Here is a 27,652-nt window from a genome sequence, read left to right on the forward strand (position 1 = left end):
TAGTGCTCCAGAAAATGCAAATTAATCTATAATGATGGAAATTAATCAATAATGATGGAAAGCAAATAATTTGTTATGGAGGAGGGGCCTCCTGAGTGGAGGGAGGAAATTCTAAAGGGGCATGGGAAATTTTGGGGGTGAAAGATGAGCTCATGATTTTGATTATAGTGATGATTTCACACTGTATACAGAGGTCAAATTTTGTCAAACTTATCAAATTGTATACTAAATTTGCACACCAAATTATACCTTAGTACAGCTGGAAAAAATCCATATGAATTGTTCTAATACTGAGCATTTTTATTTTTCATTACTATAGCTTTAATCAAAAACATAGCTTTAATCAAAAACATACAACAATAGCAACCAAACTTAATTGTACCCTGGTCTTCCTCTGGGTAAAACCAGGAAACATATATTGCAGTGAATCCATTTCATTTGAATTTTTCTGTTGGTAACAAGACAGAAGTAATTGTTAGCTTTGTGTATTAAAAATCTACTTAGAGCACTGAGACATGGGATTTCCCTCCAAGAGTTCTCCAGGCCACCATGGAAAAGTATCTCTAGTCTAGCAAAAATGGACAACATATGGGAATGTGCTGATCTGGGGAAAAACAAACCATGAGATGAGTGCCATGTAAACATACTCTGGAGTTAATTTTGAAGATAATATTTTTAAGGGTTTTGGTAATAAAATAATAACTAATTAGAATTCAAAACTTACTTTATAGAGAGGTTGATTAACTGCTAGCATATAGATATGACTGATTAAGGCAAGAATTTATTTTTGTCACCAGTTCTATAGAAATCCTCATCAACACCAAATCAATTGTATTGGCAATCAGGATTTGCTACATAAAAAGATCTTTAGTTTTATCTTCCTTGAAACAAGGCAAGGGTGCTTTCCTGCTTCCTTCATTTGACAATGCTCTTGAACTAGACAATGCTTATTAAGTAAGAGTACATAAGACTATGAGAAAGTCAGACAAAAACCTTAACTTAATTCACCAAGGAACTCCAAACATCTGAGGAAGGTACTGTAAGGAATAGCACCACAAAACCATAGAACCTTAGAGCAGGAAGAGATGGTTAGAGATTACTTTGTTCAATAACCTCAAATATGAAATCCGAGAGGACATATGACTTATTTGATGTAGTGAAGCTAATTCGAGCCTAAACGAAGAGAACTTAAATTACTTATGAACCTGCTCTGTTCTTGTTATCCATAGTACCACCCAATGTAGGTGACAAAAAGGACCTCCTGCAATTTTATCATATTATTTTGAAAAAAAAAAAAAAAGTCTGTATAGAAATTTCATTGATTCCCTAGCCTAACAGGACCCACGATTAGGGAACATTTTCAGAGTTGTTCCAGATAAAAATGAGTTTCTGGTTTTTGTGTTGTTTTTTCCCCTGTAAGGTACTAAATGAGTATTTAGGCTACTGAATAAATTTAAAAGAAGAGGGAAAAAGCCCAAACAATGTGAAACTGGGAAGTAAGCAATAATTTACAATTATGGAAAATATTTATTATTCCTATCTTAAAAAATTGTTTTGATCAAAGTGATTATTCTCAATTTATTCTGGCAGTCCCTAGAGTATGATGGACTTTATAGGAGTGGGTATTTCACTGCTATGATTCATGGTAGTTTTCCAGTTCTTTCTATCTGTAAAATGGGTATAACCCTGAATTCTAGTGTCTCAAAGTGACCACCTCTTTGACTGCCCAATTTGGTATTTCAACAGCATTGGTATGCATGCAGGATTTTGTCATTTTCATTTCCTTGTATTAAAGGGCACATGTTTATTTGATACCTTCCTTATTCAATGACAGTGGAAAACAGACTACATCTGCCGGCAAGCAAACATTGTTTCTTCTCTCCAGATGTCTGCTTTTTCTCCCAGAAGTTGGAGAGCATTGGACAAGCAATAACAGATGATGAACACATGCATAACTACAAATGGGCAAGCTGAATTGTTTTCAAAATTGGTATAAACATTTGCTCTTGGGTTGAGATTTAGCCCATAGCAAATCTTTACATTTGTGTTATAAACTCTCAACTAAAAAAAAAATGTTTATAATGGAAGTGCTGACAATGTGAAAATTCAGTCATGGTCAGGAAAGCAGTTTTGTTTAAAAATGCCATTTTGCACTTCCGTATTTACTTCCTAACCAGTGACTGAGATGTCAATTTCTTCAAAGTTTTCTTTTCCAGTCCAAAGGAGAATTTGACAACTGTTTTGAAATGAACAAGATATCTGAATTCTAGCCGTTTGCTTCTTCAACAAATACCAGTTAGAATACAGAACCACATTGCTGGTTCCTTAACTGGTGATGGTGATGAGGATGATGATGATGATTGAGAAGAATGAGTGAATGAATGAATGAAACGGAAGAGAATTCAGCTTGTTGTTCAAGAACAGTTTTGCTTTTATGCAATATTTGAAAAAGAAGTGACAGGATTTATTAGGAAACGCTTTGCACTTTCTTACCTTGACTGCACCAAAACATGGTGAGTATGCTGACTCGAGGTTATGAAGCAAGGTGAGAGAAATCCCTTGACTTGCTTATAAGTCACTTGGTGTGGGACTAAATGTGTGGTTTTGACTATGAGGTTGGTATTGCAGTATCCCTCCTATGTCTCCTTATGTTCATACAGACATGCCCCTATCTTACATAACTGAATTGCAAAGACTGTGCTACTGTTCACTCCCATAAAGGCAAAAAGGAATAAAAATAAAAATCAGAAATAAAGATAAAGAAAGGTGCTAACAACACATCTTTACAAGCAAGGGCTTTTCTTTAGACAACCATGAGTGGGTGAAAATCACAGTAATGTTGTATTTGATTATAACCCATGGTGGGAATGTCTACTATAACTTTGGACATAAGGCAGTTATTTTCATCTGAAAATTTAAAGCTATTATTTTTGACGATCTGGATTCTGACCTAGATTCTCACGTAGTTAAAGGGGATTTGAAGTGTTTTTATAGTAAAGGGAAAAAGGAAAAAAAGATATCCCAAAGACTTGGTTGATGTGAATAAGCAGAATCCTCTTTCCCATACCACCAGGTGGATCTGAGCAAATCTAGTCCTACTCTCTTCGGTTCAGACATGAGAAGAAGAACAATGCTTCTTGTCTTTGACAGAAAAACACCCAGAAAATTTCTCTTTAAAATGTTAGTCTTTTGCAGGCAGATAAAAATATACCAAAGTCTGAGTTCCCCTCAGTGGGCTACTAATACTTAGAACTTGCCCAATACTGTTCTTGAACAATTAGGGCAATAATAGAAAATTTTAGCATTTGTGTTTTCCTGCATTCAAGCACACCTAGGATTCTCTGTTCACAAATAACTCAAAGTAAGGCATGAAAGGGTGTTGAAGCTCCGATGTGGAAACTGAGTAACAAGAAGTCATCCAAACATTAGGGCAGAACATGGATTTTGCCTTTGTACTTTGTTTGTAAGCCTCAAATCCTGTAAATGTTCAACCTTGCCCAAGGTTAAGAAGATTCCCACTGAGCTTATTAGTATATGCGGGGAACGACCTGGGTGGTGGAGTATCAATTCTCCCAGTGGATTGATATTCTGAGGATTAATACTCAGCTCTCTTGGGCTGTTAGATTTCTGGAACTCTTTTGAAAAGAGTGTTATACACAATCAGAATATAATGAAAAGGGCATGTCTGTGAAAATATGGAATCCATTCCCGTTTTCCATATTAATGAGAAAAATTAATTTATTTGGGACACCGAGACACTCAAATGAAAGGCATACCTTGAATAAAGTGGCACAACATAAACCTGAGATGGCTAGTTAATATTGCGAGTTATTTTGAATTTTTACTGCAATTAAACATTACATAAAAATGCTGCATCTTTTTAAACTGAGTTAAAAGAGCTCTGATGGACAGAATAAGAGCAGAATTTAAGATAATTTTTCCCCCCCAAATGAGATCTTTTGGCTTGTCCTCTTACAACTATTATTTGGGGTATTGGAATGTATTCTTTGTTTATAACTCAAGGATTCCCAAAAAGGCAGCACTATAGCACCACATAAAATAACTATAATAATTTGCTGTAATTGAAGAAAAATGTGTTTGTACAGAAATCACCTAACAACCACAGTTTGGGTGAATTCTTTCCATAATCATTCGATCAGCACTGTAATGTGAGCAGATTCAAAATATACTTTCTAATAAGTGCTTGGCTTTTTTTTTTTTTTCCCTTAACTACTTGGTGATATCCTAATTAACCATGCTCAATTGATTGCTTTCAAAATAAGAACTAAGAGCTCTCATCTAGTCAAGTGGAAGCCAATTCAACTCTTTTACACTACGGCAACGATACATCTCACACATACCCACCACATGTAGTGTATTAGTAATATCATATTCAGAGACGACCAGTGTGAGTTGGGGGTGTAGCTTGATAGTCACATCTCTGTGGATTTTTGTGTGTCACTTTTCTTTTAATCCTCAGAGGAGTAAGTATGAATGTTCCCTTTCCATCGGTGGCTTGAAACTGTTTTTGGAATTTTTTGGTGATCATTTGACAAACTCTCACATCCAGGAAATGTGCTGTTTCACTTGGAAAAAAGCAAGAGTAAATGGGAGAAAACGAACTCAAACTGGGCAGCAGGAAACTGACCATTTCGCCTCTTAGCCCAATTGCCTCTCTCTTGTTTCTTTTCAAGTCAGAATTAGACACATCGAATTTGGGTTGGCACAACACTTAATCATTTGATTATGAGAATGTAGTAAGTAGCCAGAGAAACTTTGTGCCCGGAGTTATTCTGCAGAAGGTAGGATTTTCAGATCCTCGTTACTGGGCATCACACGAACCCCGCTTCTCCAGGCGTGCAGATAAGTGACGGCAGACGATATGATGCATAACTTAACACTATACACAGACCTGAAAAACTCTTTTCAGCGCATATAAATCTTCGCCCAGGCATTACACAACAGGAGTTTAAAATGTTACATGTAAATCATCCAGAGTTAAGCTTCCTAGGAAACACAAACCATTCTCTAAGGACATATGAGACCAGAACTTCAGAAGATGCTGTCTCACTGTGGGATGGCAGAAAACAGCAGCTCATGGACCACCCTGGTGAGCAGTAATCAACAATGCAGTGGCCCACTTTATAAAGGCGTCAGACAGTCTGTAAGCAAAAAGGCAGAGCCTCCAACTGAGACAGGCCCTGCTAATAAGTGGCTTCTAGTAAGAAGGAAAAAAAAAAAAAGAAAGCCAGCTTTAATATATGCAACAGGTCTTAGATCACAAAGTATTTATTTCTTTAGCATTCCACCTCTTTTAATACGGATGACTCTTGTCAAGAGTATTGTCTTGAAGCCCCATGAGCAGTGGAAGAGAATACCTTCACACTTCATGGCCTTTTGCACCTTTGCCTTCATCTTGCACATGTAATGTCTCACCCCATGACCGGTTCACCTGCTAGAGAGTGACTTCCATGAAGGTGACTCTACGTCCCGTTCATCCTACTGCCTCTAACTTTCAATAGGAGAGCCTGCTCAAGAAATCTCCCTACACATTTGGTGAGAAAGTCATTCTATTCCAGTTCTTTTCTCTGCAATCTGGACAAACCACTTCGAACGTGTTTCAGTTTGTGTTCTGATGTAACAAATGGGAATAGTATGGCTTTAAATGTTTCACCAAACATTAGCAGAAGAGAATATATTTGAAAATATGCCTCAAATATTAAAAAAAAAAACATGTTTGCAAGGTGGGGGTTTGGGTATTTCTTGCAATTTAAGCTGAATTGCCTAAATGATATAATTATTATATAATACACAATAGTGTGGTTCGATTTGACTTATTCCGACAGACAAAAGCCCTTTGGTCTTATGTTAAAAATCATCAGAGTTAATCTTATTAATTTGTATAATTTACATAAAACATTTGGTGATAAAAATAAAAAAGCAATTACTTGAGGAAGTACTGAAAATATTCCAATTTCCCTATAATTCTGACATTTATATCATCAAAAGTACCTCAGTAAGGGCCATACCTGCTGTGATAAGTAGAGAGGCTAAACCACGTTTTGTCAATAGGAGCAACTTGCACAAACCGGGTGCACAAATAGAAAATAATAATGTTGAAGAAAGTGTAATTAATTAATTCAAGCTTCAAGATAAGATCACGGGATCCTGCTGACCCTACATGTTAATCAGTTGATTGATTAATTGCTACAATCATAATAATTATATGGTACAAATCTAAGTACACTTAATGATAGTGTAGACTCAGAGTTACAAGTTCTTTTCAATCTGCATATCTTTTCTCTTTCTTGAATCAGGAGTTGGTTTCATTTACTTTAAAGATACCTTTGGCTTGTAGAACTAGAAAGCATATATCAAATTTAGCCAGGGTTCAATTTTGCTGTTCTAATTAACTTTTTTTGTTGTTGTTGTTATTTCTCAATGGTCTGTTGAAAACTTAACACAATCTCATCTATGAATAGGAATTTTGTACTATACATATTCATCAAAACTTATTACTCTTACAGTTTTCATCTTTTTTCCCCCTATGCACACACAATCAATATATCTCGTGGTATCTTCGATTTCATCAACATTTTCATTCTGATCACTCTCAACTTCTGATCAGCTCTTCAGTGTTTCAGTGGCCATAATCAGTTGAGTGATTCTGGAAGAATTTCTCTAAGCACAAAGGTACATTGAACTTTCTTAATCCTATGTCTGTAAGAATACTAGCAGGAAGAAAAACCAGTTCATTGATGAGTTGTGTTTGGTCCAGTCTTCTGTTGTACACAAAACAACTCATCATCATAACTTCTTTGTTTCTAGGTTTGAAACCTGCCATGATTCTACATCCAAGTTGTCATCAAACCCTTGCAACTTTTATTCATTTATTTTTGGTAATCTTTCTTATATATGCCTTCCTTTCTTCTTTCTTCCTTTTTTCTCCTTTCTTTCTTTCTTTCTTTCTCTCTCTCTCTTTCTTTCTTTCATTTCCTACAAAGTAGTCAGAGATTTTTAAGTTGGTGAGTAGCATCTAACTATCAGGTGCTTCTTAAACTTTTGCATGCATTCAAAGAAACTGGAAGGCTTATAAAAACAGATTCCTGAGCTTCTCCCTAGAGACTCTTTTTTAGAAAGTCTGCAATGGGACCTCAGAATTTTTATGTTTAGTAAGATCCTAAGTGAGTCTTGTGCTACTGGTCTGCAGACCATACTTTGAGTAGTACTTATTCTATCACTTTTTAGGTTTGTTGTTGTTGTTTCTTCCTGAAAATCTTCTGAGACTCTTGCTCCAGAAAATACATAGGCAAAAAAACCACAGAAATTTGGCCAATCCTTTGGGCAGTGGATCATGAGTTTCTTGTATATCCAAAGATCTCAATTTCAAAATTTTGATATAGTATCATTTAATCACTGTACAGAGAGAAAAAACTGTAGGACACTTGCCCAAGGTCACATTTGATTGGTAGCTGAGTGTAATACCAGGACAACACCACAGGGTTTTCTGCCTCCAATCTCTTCTCTTCAACACATCTTGCCAATTATCACCAAAAAAGTTTTCTCTAAAACATCATTTCAGTTTTTTACTACTTTCCTCAAAAATATTTAAAGGGGTTTTTATTGCTGTAGATTAAATGCTAAATCCTTCGGTAGTATTGAATTCTCCACAATTAGTTTGTTAATTTATTGGCCAAGTATGTACTGAGTAGTGTTTCTGAGGAATGTACTGTATTAGGCAGGAGGATGCAGGACGAAAACAGTTGCCAGCCACAGCCTTTATGGGATTTACAGTGCTGGCTTGACATATGTCCTCCCCTTATCTTCTACAGTGACCTCCGAAGTCTTTACTGTATTGTACTCAGATTCTTCACTCACCCCAAAACAGCCCTCATACAAGGGCTAACACCGTAGCTAACCTTCTTTCCCTGGCTGGCCCTTGGAACTCCATATACACTGAAGGAACCTTTAGTGTAAGCAGTCCAACCACTGCACTTTTAGCTCTCTCTTCTGTAGAGCAGTGGTTGTCTTTATCGCTCACTGTGCCACTAGCTCACATAAGGTTGCATCTTCCTCTCCAGTTCAGGGAATTTACCTCTTTAGTGTCTCCCTCAAGGACTGCACACCTCGGCTTGATACAAGATGTTGCAATGTCCACATACTACGAGAAGGAACGCTTGCTGTCCTTCCATTTGGCGTTATGGAGGAGAAAAGACTGACATTGGTCGTTCCCAAGTCTGACCACACATCAGAATCACCCTAGAATTGTGTTTCCATAAAAATTTCTGAACTCCGCCCCAGGAGCAGTGAATTAAAATCTGTGACTTGGTCTAGGAATGTGTTTCCATCAAAGCGATTTGGGTAGAAAACACATTTAGGATCCCAAGATTAACTGATTCTGAGATGTCTTATGAAAATGTCAGCTCACCTTCTTCTTACGCTTTTGTTTTATTCTGTTTCCTTCCTTTCTTTCTTTCTTTCTCTCTCTCTCTCTCTCTTCCTTCCTTCCTTCCTACCATTACAACTGTACTTACCATTAGGGTAGAAACTTGAAGAGTTTCCTTCCTTCCTTCCTTCCTTTCTTTCTTTCTTTCTTTCCTTCTTTCTCTCTCTTCCTTCCTTCCTTCCTACCATTATAAATGTACTTATCCTTAGTGCAGAAACTTGAAGAGTAAAGCAAAAGAGGACTCCCTCCCTATCCCATCTTGCCCAATACTGTTCTTGAACAATTAGGGCAATAATAGAAAATTTTAGCATTTGTGTTTTCCTGCATTCAATCCCACAAGATTGATTTCCTGGTTCTATCCCACAAGATGGGATAGGGAGGGAGACAAACCATAAGTGACTCTTAATCTCACGAAACAAACTGTGGGTTGCTGGGGCGAGGGGGGTTGGGAGAAGGGGGTAGGGTTATGGACATTGGGGAGGGTATGTGCTTTTGGGTAAATTGGAAGGGGAGATGAACCATGAGAGACTATGGACTCTGAAAAACAATCTGAGGGGTTTGAAGTGGCGGTGGGGTGGGAGGTTGGGGTACCAGGTGGTGGGTATTATAGAGGGCACAGCTTGCATGGAGCACTGGGTGTGGTGAAAAAATAATGAATACTGTTTTTCTGAAAATAAATAAATTGGAAAAAAAAAAAAGAAAAAAAAAAAGCAAAAGAGGACTAAACCCAATGACTGTATAAGAATTCGCAGATAATGTCTGTTAATATTTGGAAAGACTTTTAGTCTTTTGTGTACTTACAAATATTTACATACACATTTAAAAATAGGTCCATACTGTACACACTTGTGTTCTATTTTAATACTTATTGGCATTTTACTTGGAAAAGTAATGTTTCCTACAACACAATTTAACAAATGTATAATATTTCATTATATGAATGTGCTAAAATTTAAACTTCCCTAAGTTGGGACATATGTTAGTTTTACATTTTTCACCATTATAAATAAGATTTTGGAAAGCAAGTTTGCACACAGTCTTGTACATATCTGTGAAAATTCCCTAAGGTAAATTTCTAGATGTGTGACAGCCAATACAAAGGTGTACACATTTTCAAGCCTTTTGACATGTACAGCTAAAATGTCCTCCAAGAATGTTGTGGGAGTTCCAATTCTAAGTAGCCAATAATTCTTGCCCCATCGTGACCTTGAGCTGGCATTTCCTCTATAGCCAGGTGTCTTTCTATCAGCTGTTCTCTGGAGACATTGTCAGCTTACACCCGTAGAGCAGAGCTCCCCGCGTGGACACTGCAGCTCTTGTTAAGGTCATTAAATCTGTGTCTCTCTCTCTTGTAGGTTCATCAATGTTAGAGAGTGGAGAAGTAAACTTTGATGAGATGTAACACAGAAGCTAAAAACCTGAGGCAGGAGAATGCTACTTTCTTACGTGATACCTTATCCTGGCCATCTGTTTAACAAATATCTGGTTCCAAATAGTGCCAATTAAAACTGATGGCAAATCTTAATAACTTCTACTTGTGAAAATCAGCAAGACCAACATTGTGCTACACGTGTCATTATCTGATGGCAGTTGTACTTCCAGATTTTCCGCGGATACACAGAGTGTCTCTCTCTCTGTGTGTCTCTCTGTCTTTACTATCTCAGCACTGGTGATCCAGAACACCCACAGCTAACCGAGTATGCAGAATGCAGCGCTGCTCAGCCTTGGGAAATCCCAGATCTGGGGCCAAAACGTTTATAAATACAGCAACAAACCCTCTTGTGTCAAAAGTGAGCACTGTTTAACAGAGCACATAGGAATGGCCTTCAGGATACTTTGCAGCTGGAGTTAGTCCACTGCGAGAGAATGGAAACTTCATGACGCTAGCTCTAATACCAGATCCTGGAAAGGCAATCAACTTCAGTCTGCAAAGTAAACTAAAGGGAATGGCTGCTCACACATGGTCCTGATGCCACTGACATAAGAAACACAGCAACAGGAGCAGAGAATTAGGAATTGGGTGGCAGATGGAAAGGTCTGCGGGAAGTGTCCACCCAGCTTTGTTTGGCCCATATTCTAAAACAACTAGAATAAACACTTAGTGTCATAATTTATACGCATATCAGTACCAATAAATCAGAATCATGCAAACAGTCATGTTTATTATATTCTTGTTGCTTAATATTCATGACAGTAATTTATTTTTATAGTACAGTTTCACTGTTCTTTCCACCATTGCTCTGCATTTAAGTCTGGCAAGTTGACTGAGCAGGAGCTCAGGTAACCCTTTGAAGACTGCAAAAGTTCACTAGCCTGATCAAGATACTTTATTGCTCATTTAATTTTCCCCTTCTTGTCTCATAAACTTTTTAACCACCGAGATGAACTCTGTAAATTATATAGCAATAGTACTTTGACATAGAGAGAATAGGAAGACCGAGTTGGCATATTCTTTTAAAGGGAGCTGTGTGACAGGGCTTAAAAGACAGATATCTGAAGAACTGTAAGAAGTTAATCCTTACATTTACTACCAGTAAAATAGGTTAAACTAAGCAGTTTTCACCTGTCTTATTCACCTACTCACCAATGACCCTTCCCACCCCTTATGTCAATAGTCCACTGCTGTTCATTACTGTAGGTTGTTAAAGATGGAATTACAGGAAACCATTGCCACAAAGCAGTTTATGTTTTTATATTGGCCTGGAGCTGGCCCTACAGATGTAATTAAGATGTGGTGTGTGTGTAGAGACCTCAGAGATACTTAGGTTGGACTACAGGATGGAAAACAATATTGTATTCTTCCGTACCTAGACATGAGACAGCTTTGCTCAGTTTCGCACTTAAAAATTCAACAGAGATAATTTACAATTGCCGGAGAAATTTACAATTACCAGAGAAAAGAATGACTAACATACAAACCTGGAAAATCACTTCTATTAAAAAAAAATCCCAATTAATGATACTCCCATGATCTGTGTAGCTTTCTGTATGTTTTCTCCATTACAACAAGGAGGTTAAATATGTTTTAACAAGAGGAACATCATTGAAAGTGAGTAGACACAGTGTCAACTTTTTGCTGTATTTGTGCTTTTTCTGTCATGAACATAATGGGTTGAAATAATGAATTTAGTTTAGAGACTCAAAAATGAAGACATTTCTAGCCCCTGACATGGGTAGCAAGGCCAAGCTTTACAGTAGTCCTCCCTTTCAATTAAATAACATCTATGATGAAAGTTATGAAAAAATCTTACGATGTTATTTCTTAATTCACTTGCTAGAAAAGGTAGTGAGGACCTAGTCCTTGTTTCTACACACACTTTAAACATTCCCTTCCCTCTCTGTTAGGTGTGTTTGTATTGCCCTGGTGCGTAGTTTCATATTTAAAAGTTTTTCTACTGACCCAGGCCCAAGGAATGAGTACCTGAAATGTTGCTGTGGATACAGAAAACAATACAAAATTCTGTCGCTTTTGTTTTAAATCATATGGTCAAGACAAAATCCTTTTTTCAAATAAGCAATGAGGGGCTTATCTGTGTATTAACACAACTCTATTAGTTTGCCACATTTGTGATTCAAATTAGTTCTAAAATTGTCCAAAAAACTGAAGAATTCCTCTTTGTAAATTTGGAATGCCCCTCTCTACAATTCTTCCTCCTGGCACAGTATTTACAGTTCTTCCCCAAACGCTGTAAATTATCTCTCAATTCTCCACTGTCTCAAATGGCCTTCCAGACTGTACCACACGCTCTTGAAATGTATTCGAGGGCCTGAATGTGCACAGAATGCTCAGATCTGCCAATGTCAGAATGCTGAGAGGAAAACTGAATGATAACACTGGAGCACTTCCCATTAAACACTTAGGTTTGGGTCCCAGTTGCATTGTTATGTGACTCAGGTGAGCTGAGTTCTGTGCATGGGCAAAAGGTAAGATGTAAAGCAAAACGCCCCTGTGCGGGACTCGTGAGGAGAAGAGCACAGTGGTCCAGGGTCACACGCAGTTCCGCCTGGGAGTTTAAAAACATACCAACTTCAGATGAGAAAGAAGTGGGTAAAAGTGACACCTGGGACCTGAAATTTAATTTCAGATTCCAATAATATAATTAAATAACATTAATAAAGAGCTAATTAAATTTTGTGTTGCAGGAATAGAAAGCTATTGACAGAATAAGGGAGGGAAGTTTATCCTGCATTGATAAAGTTATACATTGAAAGCACTCCACTGAAGTCCGATTTATGTAATGGATCCAATGTTTTTTGCCCCCCACTTCACTCCCTGAAATGAATCTATTGAAGCCCTGACTCCCAGTGTGATGGTCTTTGGAAGTCAGACCTTTGGGAGACAATAGGTTGAGATGAGATTATGAGGGTGGGGCCCCAAATGCAATTAGTGTCCCGGTGAGAAGTGAAAGGGCCCAGAGCTTGCTGGTCTCCAAGGTGTGAGCACACAGTGGGAAGGCAGCTCTGTGGGAGCCATGAAGCAGGCTTCCGCCAGAACCCAGGGCCGGTTCCCTATCTCAGACTTCCAGCCTCCAGGACGGTGAGAAATCAATTTCTGTTAAGGCACTCAATCTATAGTATTTTGTTAGGGCAGCCTAAGCCCAACAAGGCAATTTCTAAACTTTGGAGGACCACGCTTAGTTGAGGGTGATCTGAGTGATGAAGGGTCTGGAAACATTAATTCGTGAGAATTATTGAAAGAACAGAGAAAGGAAAGTGAACACTAAACAGGGGTTGCGGTTTACATTTTAGGCCTTTTCAAATATATATATTTTTAAAGATTTTATTTAGTTATTAGACACAGAGAGAGGCATCACAAGTAGACGCGGAGTGGGGAAGCAGGCCCTTCGCTGAGCAGAGAGCCCAAAGCGGGACCCGATCCCAGGACCCTGAGACCTTGACCTGAGCCGAAGGCAGAGGCTTAACCCACTGAGCCACCCAGGCGTCCCAAGGCCTTCTCAAATATTAAGACACTTAGAGAAAGAGGCCATTTGGATTCTGATACTGACCAATGTGAGTTTCGAAGTTATGGTCTAGCTGCTCTGTTTTTCTTTGTGGAGGGCTTTGGATCCTCTGCTCAGCTAACACTGCTCCATATTCATTCAAGGATCCCCCTCTCAGAAGTATTAAGCATTACAAATTCAAACATAACAGACAAGGGCTTCTGAGGACTTCCTGAGTCTAGTATTTGCTCACAATCATTCCATTCTTTTTCCTAAAACATTTTTAGAAAGAGCACAAAGAAATGGAAATATCCCCCCAAATTCTGAATGAGGTAATGGTTCCTTCTTAATATCCAGTTAGATATTGAAAGAGTAATACACAAAAGTGTCAAAGAACAGTTTTACCACTGTGGTTAGGTAGGGACTTGGGGTAGAGCTCCAAAAATCATTGATTTCATCTGTTGGTAAGACAAGTATCCACTCTCCACCAGCACGACAGATGGCAATAATTAGGTCTGCCCATCCCTTACTTGGCAGAGGAAAGGACTTGAGATCTCAAAGAGTCAACTTTTCACTGGCTGGACCCTCAAAGTGAGACAAAAAGAGAAAGGGTCCGAGAGCTGGCTGGTTAAACAATAATCAGAAACTCAAGGCCTCAGGCATTTGACCTTTTGGAATTTCCAGTTTCATGCAATAATAAAGATGTTGCATGAAAGAAAATGGGGATGGGGACTGCACATTTAAATGGAAGAGTGCAAGTCAACAAAAGGAGGAAACTCTCCTAAGTATCCAATATAATTTTTTTTTTTTTTTTACAGTTGACGGATTTTTAAAAAATCTACTCTTGCCTTCATCTTCCAAGCATATTACTTTTACTTTTAAAAGCGGCACAGCTGCTTGTTTTCCATCAAAGTGTACCTATTTTCCATGTGTCTGTTTCCCAAAGTTTAGGTAGGAATCACGTAAGTCAAATGTTAGGGGAAAATTCCATTCTTCAAATGACACGGCAGTTGTCAGTGAGGTGATTCTGGATTCTGCAGTCCCAACACGAGCAGAACTCCCCAGGCAGCTAGAGGACTCCAGCAGCCACCACGTCTATAGTTTAACTCTCCATGACAAGGCAGAGTGAGTCAAGCGAAAAAATGCTACCTCTCAAGGAGCCGGCCATAGTCCTAGAAGTTACTTGAAAACAATTATTTTATGGACGGAGAGGTGGAGAACTAAAGAACAGGGGCTTGAGCAAATAAGGGCATGTGACTGTGTGTGAACCAGTTAAGAGAAAATAAGGTAGGCTTCAGGCTATGTTCGACAGCAGGTTTTGAAAATAGCTCACAGGAGGTTAATACGAAAGTTTCCTTAAGGGAATTGTAAATAATAATAATAATCATAATCATAATGCTACCTTTTAAAAGTTAGAATATCATAAATTGTGAGAGTTGAAAAATAAAAATAGAGTAATTCAGGTTTGTACAGTGAGTACGTGTGTATGCATGCATACGGGGAGGGATGACTTCTTGTTTAATGTGATTTAGTTGATGACTTTTTAAATGGCTCGTTGGGAGAAAGACGTACAGGGCTACAAATATTTGCACAAGCTGGTGTATAGATTCCCCTGCCATCCCCTAAACTCTTCACCTACCAATGAGTTTATAATTTTCATAGGCTGAAATGCAGGATATACTACCAGGCAGCTCATTTCCCACCTGGGAGAAGGCTTTACTGTAGTTGTCTTTTCTGGTGCCATTGGGAATGTCACAGATTTACTAATACTTAATAGAACCAAGGCAGTGTCAGGTTGGAGAAGCAGCTTGGCCTCTGGGTTACGATTAGGATGTATGTCCTATAAAAAAAAGTGACAGACTTCGGACAAATCATGTGGGGTTGGAACCGGGAATGGCTGGCCGAACAAATAACAAATGTCATGAGAAAGTGGAAGTCCCTGGACTGTGAAGCAAGACAATATCTTGTAATATTATCTTAAACATGTTTGGTAGCCTTTGGAATTCTGGAAACAAACATTAAAGCAGAATCACAATGGTCATATGTGTCATGTAAGAAGCTTTCCTGGAGGCATGGAAAGATGTGGGAATGGACAGAAAGGTCATTTGAGAGTGTGGTCTTAAGAATAGCCTGATTGTACTCTAATTTAATAAGACTAGCGGACATTCGCTGAATACCACATACCAGGAAATCTGTAAGTAAGTGCTTTGCTGCGGAGAGCATTCCATTAAATTCTTTCAGTCCCCACAAGGGAGATACTGTTTTCTTACATCCATTTTATAGATGTGGAAGTTGAGGTGTGGAGGTTAATAATTTGCTCAAGGTCTTATAGGTAGTAAATAGTGGGGTCAGTATTTGAATAATGTGTTGGTACATGGTGGTGTGTCGTGCAGGTAAAAACTTTAGCTTAGTTGATGAGAGTACACCTCAGTGAGGAGTGAACACATGAGTGGCAATCTGGGACGTGCCACTGGTAGAGGAATTGAGCAAAGACCCTTAATGCACTGGTGGTGTTCAAAGAAGAGCCAGGACACCGTTGGACTTGAATGAGATGGGCAAGGCAAGAATAGTAAAAAATGAAGTCTAAGAACTTGTAAGCCTCCAGAGCACATAGGGATTTGAAGATCTTGCAAAGAATGTGGCTCTTCTTTGAAATGAGATGGTCAACCAGTTGCATTATTTAGCCCCTATTCCTAGAAACATACTGTATCAGGTGAAAGAGAGAGAGAGAGAAATAAAAAACCTTACTGGGGAATTAGAGACAGTCATTCTCCTTCTGGAGCTGTGGCCAGAGTCAGAGTGGGTGGTGGGTGGGCAGGCAGTTTTTCCCAAGACCCCTCAGTGGTGATCACACCGTGGTGTCAACCCGAGAGTGTGAAATGAGGCAGGAGCCTCCGTGTAGAATAAAAGGCCACAAACTCTCCATTTCATTAACATCTATTGATGCAGTGAACCTGGTAACAGGCAATGAAAACCAGTCACTTAAATCTACTATTAGGGGAATGGCTTAAGGTAACTGTTTTCCACTAAGATATTGAGGAGAAATTCTGCATTTTGGTATATATTTGTTAAAAGTACGTCCGTTCCGTTGGAGCGGAGATGCTTCGGAAGCTGACTCATGAAGGCTGACCGGCTGCTGGCTCAGTTTGAAAAGTTTAATGCTTTGAAAGTGACCCCTTAAGGATATGGAAGAAAGGAGTGCAAGGAAAAGGGAAGGTTTAAGGAAAAGCAAAAAGGCAAGCACCACATTTTCTAATGGAGCTGATATCTTACCACTCAATTAATTTCAGAGTCAAGGCCCAATTTGAGTTCTGAATCACCTTCTAGTTTTACTTATAAAGGACTTTTCATTAAGCCAAATTAAGTAGATGGAGGTCCAGTTGTTTATTATCTAGCACTAAACCATTCCTACAAAAAGACACCTGTGCAAGCCATTTGGCTCTAGTCAACTATTTTTTTACAATTTAATTATGAATATAATTAGAATGAGTTAAGAGGCAAGCTAGGCATCAGCCATAAAACTTCTAGTTTGCTAGAACACACACACATACACGCACACTGATTAAAAAGCAACCACCACAAAAACCCCCGCCAAGTCTGTGAGAGTGTTAGCTTGTAGTGGAAATGTTAGTGGAAGGGGAGTACTTGTAAAATCTACCTTTATTTTAATTTCAAATTTCCTTGAAATGGCGCTGCAGAGAATATTTTTATACTCCATTATTTTTACATCTCTGGTTTCTTTAGGGTGACCCCTTAAACCCTGCTTTTTATTTTCTACAGTTTTAAGGCAATTTGTCACTATCATGGGTTCAATGTTTAGCAACTGTTTGTAGTCAAGTGCCTTGCAAGCTCTGTTTCTTTTCTCCTAAAGAGTGTCATCACGGAGTTGATGATGCATCAGAAATAGTTTGACCAAAGGGCAAGATAAAGTCAAGAGTAAAGAAAATATTTGCAAATATACTTGACTGGCTTCCTTCCCCAATTACTTATTGAGGGCATACTTTAAAGGTAAAATGGCATGATGACCATGGCGGGGGGAAACATTAGAACATGCAATAGATACTTTTGGCCATAAGGCAATGCTTTTAATTTAAATCATTTTTATATGAGGCTATTGTGACTGGTAGAGACACAGGACTATGAGTTTAAGGATTCGCATAGGGTTTGCTCTACCTTTGTGACTAACAGCCTTTTGATGGTGTTCAGTCTTGTGGACACCATTTCTCACAATTTGTTTTACTGCTTAGTTAATCAATGTTTACAAACAACTGGGCATTAAAAAATATATTGTCTTTAAATGTGTGTGTGACGACAGCTTTTAAATGGAAGACTTGTATGGAACACCATCATTTTTTTTCATTTTACCACTGGCTTGCCTAATCTCTAAGTGTTATACATGTATGTATCTATATATGTATATGCATATACATAAAATAAGTATATATATAAAATAACCATTTTATAAATGATAACATATAAATATAAATGCTATATATTAAAATGAGTAATATATATTTATATATAAACAAAATGTTTACTTCAGAAGACTGGAAAAGATGACAAAGGAATTGATATTGGAACCAGAAGGTCATTTTGATCAAATGATTAGCATCGGTTGCCATCCCATGATGGTAATACAGAGAGCATTGCTCAGGGGTGGAAGGAAATGTCATTATTTTTGCATACAGGGGCAACTTCAGAAACTAAATAAACCAACAAATGCAAACTCACATGTTCTAGTAAGAGTACCAAAGAGCTGAGGTGAAGGTGCCTAAAATAAAATAATCAGAAAGTCCTTGAATAAATGAGCTTTGATTCAGGCTTGAGTCAAATCTCTAAGCCTATCCCTCATAAATGATAAATAACACATCTCATAAGTAAATACATGAAGTAATTTCTTTTTACCCCCTTCTCACCTACTAATCAAGCTACAGTTTCACGGTCATTTGACTCTTGTGATCATCTGGATTTGAAAGGAGGCAGATGGAAACTACCAGACTAAGAGCTTCTGAGGCATAGAAGTGGAGCTGCTGCCATACTTGTGTAAGCTAGGAGAGGGCAAAGTATGCAGTAGGCAGAGAAATGGCTCCACAAGGAGGTCTCCACCTTACTTCCCAGAGCCTATGCCTATGTTACCTTACAGAGCAAAAGAGATCTTCCAGATGTGATGGAGAGAAGGACTTTGTGGTGGGAGAATGATACTAGATTATTCAGGTGGGCTCACTGTAATCACAAGTGTCCTCAAAAGAGGAAGAGGGAGGCAGAAGGAGACGTGGCTATGGAAGAGGTCAGAGGGATGTGATTTAATGTGACTGCTGCCTGTGTAGGTGGTGGCCTGGGACCAATAGCTAAGGCATTCAGGCAGCCTCTAGATGTTGGAAAAGACAAGGAAATGGATTCTCCGCTAGAGCCTCTAGAAAGGAACCTGGCCGACCTGCGGACACTGCATCTAGCCCGGTGAGACCAGTGTTAGACTTCCGTCATACAGAACTATCGAAATGACTATTATTTTTAGGCCACCAAGTTTGAGATAATATGTTACAGTAGCAATAGAAAACTCATGCACATGTCCTCGGGAGAGCAGGAAGGACTCCCTGGCTGAGCACCCTGAAGCAGTCTTGGCTTGTTGCCTGTTGTAATTCGATACAAGTGAAAACTGCAAAAAAGAACTCTAATAAAAGGTGAGCTTGAAATAGTTACTCAACTGCTTTCAGCTCAGTCATGATCCTGGAGTCCAGGGATCCAGTCTTGTATTGGCTCCCCGATCAGTGAGGAGTCGGCTTCTCCCTTGGCCCCTCCCCCCCTCACGTTCTCTCTCTCTCTCTCATTCTCTCTCTTTCAAATAAATAAAATCTTTAAACAAAAAGAAACAGTTACTCATATGAAATAGGAAAATAACCTTGTGTAGAGCTAAATACATTTCAAAAGGAGGGGTGAACAATTGGTCACAAAAATAATAGGTAAAGAGTTAAAAATATTCAGAGAGAATAACATTAAAGCATGGATGTTTTTAATGTTGAGTAGTAAATATTGCTACATTGTCAATCCTTGCAAAGTTCTACTTTATTTCTAACTTAAGACTCCATTATCAAAATTTCTGATCATTTAATTTAATTCTAACCTTGGTTAAGAAAAAAGAACGATTAGCGAAATAAGTCAAGCGGAGAAAGACAACTATCATATGATCTCCCTGATATGAGGAAGTGGTGATGCAACATGGGGGCTTAAGTGGGTAGGAGAAGAATCCATGAAACAAGATGGGATAGGGAGGGAGACAAACCATAAGTGACTCTTAATCTCACGAAACAAACTGTGGGTTGCTGGGGCGAGGGGGGTTGGGAGAAGGAGGGTAGGGTTATGGACATTGGGGAGGGTATGTGCTTTTGGGTAAATTGGAAGGGGAGGTGAACCATGAGAGACTATGGGCTCTGAAAAACAATCTGAGGGGTTTGAAGTGGCGGTGGGGTGGGAGGTTGGGGTACCAGGTGGTGGGTATTATAGAGGGCACAGCTTGCATGGAGCACAGGGTGTGGTGAAAAAATAATGAATACTGTTTTTCTGAAAATAAATAAATTGGGAAAAAAAACTGATTGTGGATTTATTTAGGACTTATAGGTCCTCTATAGGAAGCTATATTTGCCAACAATACCAACAGGTATTTGCCAACAGCTAGTTAGTTATCTTTCAAGCAAGATTTCTTCTTAATGGTCCCCCAAAGGCAATGTATGAAGATGAAAAGTATTTGTGTTTTAGAGTCTGGAATTGAATGCTGAATCTAATCTCTTGAGCCATGTGAACTTGGGGAATATTTTATAACTCACTTTATTCCTCCGAAGAATTTATTTCTTTCAAGTCATTTATTGAGTACCTAACATAGAATAAGGAAAATGTTATCCTAGTTAATTCTCGTAGTAACAGGATGAACTAGAAATTATTTTCCACAGGATCTTTCCCTTCTCTTATATCCCCTGCTTTGTTATTTTGAGGGTTAAGTGAGATAATTGTAAAAAAAAAAATGACAACAAGTTTTCCTCCTCTCTGTCCCTATCCTGGGGACTTGGTAGTAATGCAGACATTAAATCAGAAAAGACACTACTTGTCTCTATTCTTTGGATATGTAGAGTTACCAGAATGAAAAAGATAGGGAGTAGAGGTAAGCTTAGTACATTTCCTAGGATTTAGATATACTGGAAATGTCCAGACCCCTGGCAGGACTTTAGTTCCAAGATTGCATCACAGATCATAAAACTCTATGGCCGTGTTTTTGTCTGAGTTCACATTTACAGTACTAATACTGCTTTCAGCACAAGTCATTTCCAGGGAATTAAGTCCTTGCAGTCAGCGGGTTAAATCCCCACGAAATAACCTGCGGTGACCCAGTTGCATTGACCTCAAATATAGAATTTCAGATCAATAGCTGCAGGACTTGGATTCCGAAATATAAAACAATCTTTGGTGTTTTTGTTACCCCAATGAGTGTTATCAGAAAGGGGATCGCTATGGCAATTACAGGTTCTTACATATTAATGTTTGTGTTTGGTCCAAAAAGAAACTATTTAAAAAAGTAAATGCCTTCTGTTCTTTTTTCCCGGAATGTGTAATGATGACTTTCAAACGTATAACAAGAATTCACAGTAATTCCAATGGCACAAGTGGTCATTAATTGCTTGTACATGAAATAACATTTCCTCCTCAGAGGGCAAAGCATTCCAGTTGGAAGTAAAATTCCTTTTGGTCTATTCACTTTTAAACTATGTCATGAAAGGATAACAGATCTCTCAATCTCTCCCAAATAAAAATGGTAAGCCTAGGATTGGGGGTAATGAAAGAGAAAAGGGAAATAATGTTATAGCGACATGAACCGTAACATTGACTGACATGGTGTTTTCCTAGTGTCTGACCAAAGAGCAGAAACCACTTCAAGTATTTACACAAACAGAGGGAATTAATTCGATGCAGGGAACTGGTTACCCATGTGATGAAGAAGCTGAGAGCCCAGTAAGGAAGATTGAAGTAGTGGAGAAACCAGCCCCTGCCGGAAGCTACTACCAGGCTGGATGGGCAAAGAGGAAAGGGTCCGCATCACTAGATGGCAGCTGGAACCAGAGCAGGCCTCTCCAGTCAAAGCTGAAGCCATGGAAAAGATGGACCTTCAGGTAGAGAAATCACCTGAGGCAGGTGGGTGGGCAAGGGAGAGGGGGTGGAGGATAAACTAACAAAGCAGCTGGTATTTTCCTTGGGTCTCCCTCTGCTCTGTGCTGGCAGCACCTCCACTGACTGTGGCAGCTGGAAGCCAGTCCTCAAGAGCACCTGTGAAATGTAGCTGGCGAGGGCCCACCCTCCTAAGTTACAGAGCACAGAGCTAGAGGCGGAGATCAGATGGCCACGAGGCCCAGAGCCAGCATGGATAGACATCTTCCCCATGAATTTCCTTCACCCGGTTGGTTCCTTTTCAAAAGAAGGCCAAGACCTCACAGGCAGGTCTACTGAGCTTCTCACTGTGTAGATTTTATAGAGGGCAGTGAGCTACGATAAAACCCATCACCCCTTTGGGACTGGATATAGATGTCTTCATAGTTTTGAAAGATTTTTTACTCGATGGGTACACATTGGGATAGAAGTACTACTCTGGTGGAGTTTTATCATTGCCAAAAAGGAGGTGGCCATTCTCCCACTGGTTAAGGATATTTAAATAGGAACTACCACTTAGAACTGACATTGGTTGAGTTTAGAACACCAGAACTGACTTTAAGATTCTGCCAGAAATATATGGTTGGTGCACATAAACTCTGTCCAATACTGTAACATATTTCTCCACCATACAACCATGTTGGTTAGCCCTTCCATTCTGTGTAGTAAGAAATAATAGGTACTGTTTTTAGTTAGGTAAAACAAGGTTGTTAGGTTGATTCTCCTTGCCTTAAACAATGAAAGAAACCCTTTCTCCTTGTTTTTATATTACATTCTCAGACAAAGCTCAACTAAAGAAACACTGTTAGCATCTGCAAGGTATCCTACAGTTTTAGAGTGCTTTCTTAAGTACTCTCTCTTTTGTTTTTGCCATCACCCATTTTACAGGCATTGCCAAAAACTCTGGCAATAGCCATCCATCACGATAGCATGTTGTCTCTTTAATTCTGCCTTGTTCCATTTGGACTGTGCTCGTGTTTCTGAAATTCTGTTAAGCGGGGATTGAGTCTACGAGAGTGCAGAGATGGTCCTACTTGTCATAGAAATTCAAAGGACATGCCCTCATGTGGGTTCTGAGGTCCTGCTTCCCCTCTCTCCCAAGCTAAGGGAATGGCTTACCTTGTATCTTTAGAATCAGGCAAACTAAAGGAAGCTTAAATGATGGGTTTCTGTATCACAGCCCTCAAATCAGCATGTGTACTGGTATGTTTACAAATAACATAATCCTCACCTAAAAGTATGGAGGCCTTGATGTGAAATCTGTATGACTTCTTTAAATAAACACGATCAGAAATAGGTACCGAAATGCATGTTCCCTGACTTCCTACCAAAATACTGTGCTAACATCACGAGTCATCTTTCATGCTTGCCTACCAGGGTCCAAGACACAACATTAGAATAAGCTGTTATGGAAATGCATGCTTATTTATTATTTTCTTCATTTCTCGTTTTAAAAAGTTGAGCCTGGGAACCATAAAATACTGTTCTCCTTGAGAAGCAGGAAGCTCATGAAATGAAAAGTCATGACCAGGGCTAAGAGGTCCAGTCTCACCTCAAAACCCATCATTAGAGCACCTGTTACTATATATTCAACAAGAGCAATGATGACAACAACAAAATCCGACATTGTGAGGAGACAGCAAGAGAAAGACCTTAGGGAAATAAATTCTGCTCTATTCCTCTTGATATCATTTGGTGGTCAGAACTTTAAACAAGTATGAAGACTTGTGAAATGGGAAACAGAATAAAGGGCATATTAAGGGGCTGTTCTCCAACACGGGTTCCCCCAAACTCCCACTCCCACTAATGGGAACACTGCACACACAGTCACTTCGTATCAGACCTCCTAAGCAGAGCATTTTTTTTTTTTCTTGGAGATTTTTCTCATTTGGACTTTAATTAAGCTCCTGCCAGGCTTGCAAGCTTTTTAATTTTACCTTTCTTTCTTCTTCCTTTCTTTTTCCTCCTTGAATCAGCCTGCTTGCCAGGAAACTTTTTCTAAGCTGTCACAATTATAGTAAGTGTACCCTAAGATACTAAATTTAGATGTACTAGTAGTAGCTTCTGGAAGCATCAATAGCAAAAGTTTCCTTGCACGTCGAAAGATTTTTATTCATTCACTCATTCATTTACTGATTTTTACTTAAGTGTGTGTTCTGAATGCAAAAACAATAGAAAAGGAAGCTTCCTGGAGTGAGTGTCCAATGACTACTGGTTAGTATGTGATATAATTCAACCTCCCACAAAGTCACCAGTTTAGCCAAAGAAAGCTGCCATTATTTAATTGAATATGACACCGTTCATAAGCAAACTGTAGCTATTTACTAGTACTGGGGGGTGATGGGTGAGGGAACCTCAAGAAGGTGATGCCCGAGCTGATGATTTAACACCTCTAATGAAACGAAACAAAATCAAAGTCACTTAAGTTCTTTTTCAAGACCTCTTTGTACTCAAACTCCTTGAAACCGCAAAGGTAAGCACTGAGTTGCCAAAGGCCATCCCTTTAAAACAGATTCCAGAAGCTAATTTCATTTGAGGAGGGTTCATTGAAAACTGACCACTCTTACTTAATAGGTTACCCTGTTCTTTTTTTAAACCAAAAACCAAAAAAACAAAAAACAAAAAGCAAACAAACAAAACAAAACTCAGATAATATTGCAGGGCCAGAAATAAAAATAAGCCATCAAAAACACAAAATAAAAATGAACCATGGGGAGCGTTGGGGGGCATTATCGTCTCCGCCATTGCTATTCTTGTCATTCTTTGTTTACTTAACAACTCCACGCCACTAGGTTCCTCCACCAAGCACTCCTGTCTGTGAGGTTACTTACTGATCGCTTCCACAAACCGCTCAAAGAAGCTGTAAGGGAAGAGCGGCTCAGGCAGCTCCCGGAAAAACATCTTCAGTGCTCCGGTGACAACGTGGATGTCCTCCCACTGGCTGTCGTCCAAATTCAGCTTCTCTTCTGGGAAAACACGAGGAGAAATGGAACAACTGGTTTTAATGAAACAATTACAAGACACTAATTATTATGTTAATGTTTGCCTACTATCATCAGCAACCGTTAACAGCCTTCTGCACCTAGAGGTTTGGTGCTGTGCGTGGTTTTTTTTTTTTTTTTTTTTTCCCTTTTTCCGTAGGAAGGGAACATTTTCAATGGAATACCATCTGTAGGAATGCAGCTAACAAAAAAACAAGAGACACAAAGAGACAGTGCCATTGACACAGTATGTCAGATACATTTATTCCCATAATGCATCAGTATGAAAATTAGCATCACAGCTCAACATGATTCAAAGCTATTTGGTTTTGAGGCCGAGGGGCTAAGAGTTGCCAATGATGGCCGGCTCAAGGGACCGGCCTAAAGGCCTTGCTGAGCCAACAGGAGACATATGCTAAACATGGCAATAGAAAATGAGTTATTGCTTTACATGTGTTAGCCTTGCTATGTACAAGGGAATAATGGGTAACACTTTTTTTGCTTTTTTTGCTGAATATAAAGTCAGCAAGGAATAGAATTCTGAGTGAAAAAGGATATTAATTCCTTCTTACTGCTTCAAAAATATCTTTTTTTTTTTTTTTTTTTTTTAGTTTTCATCTCAGCGAGGAAAATGTGCCCAGCAACAATATTAGACAGACCCCTGTTGGCCTACGGAGGCTATGCAAAGCTGTCAAAAATGATAACACACTAAAGACAAACCACAAGTGCTTACCAACTCCGCCTAGAAACAACAGACATGTTTGCTTGGGAAGCTTGACTGAGTTGAGACATTTAAATATTAAATAACATAAATGCCAAAATGAAGTTTTTAGAAGACATAAGGGGATGCTGGACAATTATTTTTTTCTCGTTCGCCCTCAAAAGGAAAGTCTTGAATCCTTCTCTCCCAAAAAGTGGATGTCGCAGGGTCTGAAAGGGACAGCTTTACATACTGCTAAAAGGAAGCGCAGCAGAAAAGCATCGGGGCTGATCTGTAGTGTTTGTAAGCTTGCAACGTGAAAGAGATGTTGAATTCTGGGCCAACAACAACAACAACAACAAAAACTAAAGCTAATCATTTTTAACAACCTGGGAGGGGGTGGTTAAGTGAAAAGCCTGGTATCCTGGCCAGAACTTAACAGGTATTCGGTCAACTGGAATTTTGTTTCTCTCCCGATGTCTTGGGTTAGCATTCGCGTGCCCCCTTGGTGTCAGTTTTATGAAGCAGAGGAAAATCTGCACCAAAAATGTGAGAAAAGCTGAGAATTGTCACTGTGGGGGAATCTCGGCATGGGCTGCTTTGCTAATAGTGTTCATGTCCTTTTAAAATCTTAGCCGAAATCTTTATCAGATCTCTTTTTCTAAATGGACTATTATCTCCAGGGCTGGTGAGTGACTGTTCCTGTTCATAGAGAAGGAAGGAAGGTGGATCTGTTTATTTCCAATGGGCTATTTTCTTCTTCCCTTTCAGTCTTCGTTCTTACCTCAGTCATCACACAATAATATGATCCACAACAAAATCAGTGGAGGAGACCTTCTTTCTGCCCTGCAATCATCTTTGATTGATTGTATTTCAACAATTAGTCTTTTATTTGGCTACGTACTATTGAAATAGGCCGACAGCAACTTAGCAGGCCAGCTTTAAACAGTCAACTGTTAACAATAGCATCAAAAAGGGAGACCTGATGGGGTTTACTGTCACTTTAAAGAACGGGGTTTTCACATTGTTGAAATCTGTCAGATATTTTGAAATGTCCCTCTCACTATGGTGCCACACCCCCTGCGTGCCCTTATAATAAAATTGGTTTTACTCCTGATTAAATCATTTTCTCCCTACCCACTACCATACTTCTCATAATGGACCTGTGCGCTCTACAGCTGGTGTTCTTCCCATGGTACCAATTCTTACTTTATCTTTTAAGCACTTTGCTGCTAAGATCTCATGCAGAGTGCTTATGTTTTGTTAAGAGCTTCATTCTTAGAGAAATAGCTTAACACATGTTCTAAAAATGTTGTACAACTTATTGCTTAAAACACATTTAGAAAATGTATAAGTACTGTAGCTTTGGCACTGAACTTTAAGTGGAAACCTAAACACACACACACACACACACACACACACATGCTCTCACACACACAACTATCTTAACCAACTATTTATCAGAAAAGTCCAAGACAAAATGCCAATCTGGTGCACAGGTTCAAGATTGCCAAAGGAAAGTGTTCCATAGAGTAAAAAAAAGAGAAAGTTTTTATCTGGAGCAAGAAAACAACAAGAACAAACAATTGCTTGACCATTGATATTTGTCCTCTCTGAATAAACATCAGTTAATTCAAGTGATTGTAAAAACGGGATAGTTCAATATATGTAAAAAAGAAAATCTGCCATCAATAAATACCATTTGATGATATCCACTTGAAATGGCATATAATAAGAAGAATGACTTGTGTTACTTAAGCCAGCATTCCTACTATGTGGTCTTCATTTAAAGAAAACAAAGCAAAACAATGTGTAGCCCTCTACAAGTAGCTTAAACAAATAGTATGACAAGCAGTTGGGAAGAATCTTTTGAAATATAAAATCTAATTTTTATATTAAGTTTTTTCCTAACCAACCAAGTTTAAGATTACTTGTAAGCCGGAGGGCTTTAAGGAGTATTTTCCAAGGCCATTGTGACTTATCTAAACATGCAGTTATGTCCATATACAAAATGAACTGACCATAATTGTATCTTGGTTTTAACAGGTATCATTATAAACACATTTGTATTATTTGATAGACACTTTCTAACTAATCTGTTAGCAGTGGTGATGTCTTGTGCTTCTCCCTTTTTTTCAATAGCGTAGGATTTCTCAACAGTAAAGCACTATTAACATTTGGAATTAGATAATCCTTTGTTGTAGGAGCTGTGCTGTGTATACTGGGGTGTAGGAGCATCGCTGGTCCTGACCCACTAGATGCCAGTGGCACTTCCCAGTGGTGATGATGAAACAATCCCAGATAGTGTCAACCGTCTCCCGGTGACGCAAAGTTATCCCCAACTGAGAACCACTGTAACGAGCTGTAAGAATCTATAGAAGTTACCCAAAGAATA

General features: G+C 38.8%; 1 protein-coding gene across 1 annotated transcript in view; it reads right to left on the minus strand.

The window, feature by feature from the left end:
• Window positions 1–27,652, minus strand: part of ARHGAP15 (Rho GTPase activating protein 15) — a 602,539-nt gene that overhangs the window by 105,136 nt on the left and 469,751 nt on the right. The window contains exon 12 of the mRNA XM_044242546.1: window positions 24,408–24,542. Coding sequence (XP_044098481.1) covers window positions 24,408–24,542 — 135 coding nt within the window. The remainder of the gene's footprint in view (window positions 1–24,407; window positions 24,543–27,652) is intronic.

Source organism: Neovison vison, chromosome 3 (assembly GCF_020171115.1).
Source record: "Neovison vison isolate M4711 chromosome 3, ASM_NN_V1, whole genome shotgun sequence".
Taxonomy (NCBI): Eukaryota; Metazoa; Chordata; class Mammalia; order Carnivora; family Mustelidae; genus Neogale; species Neogale vison.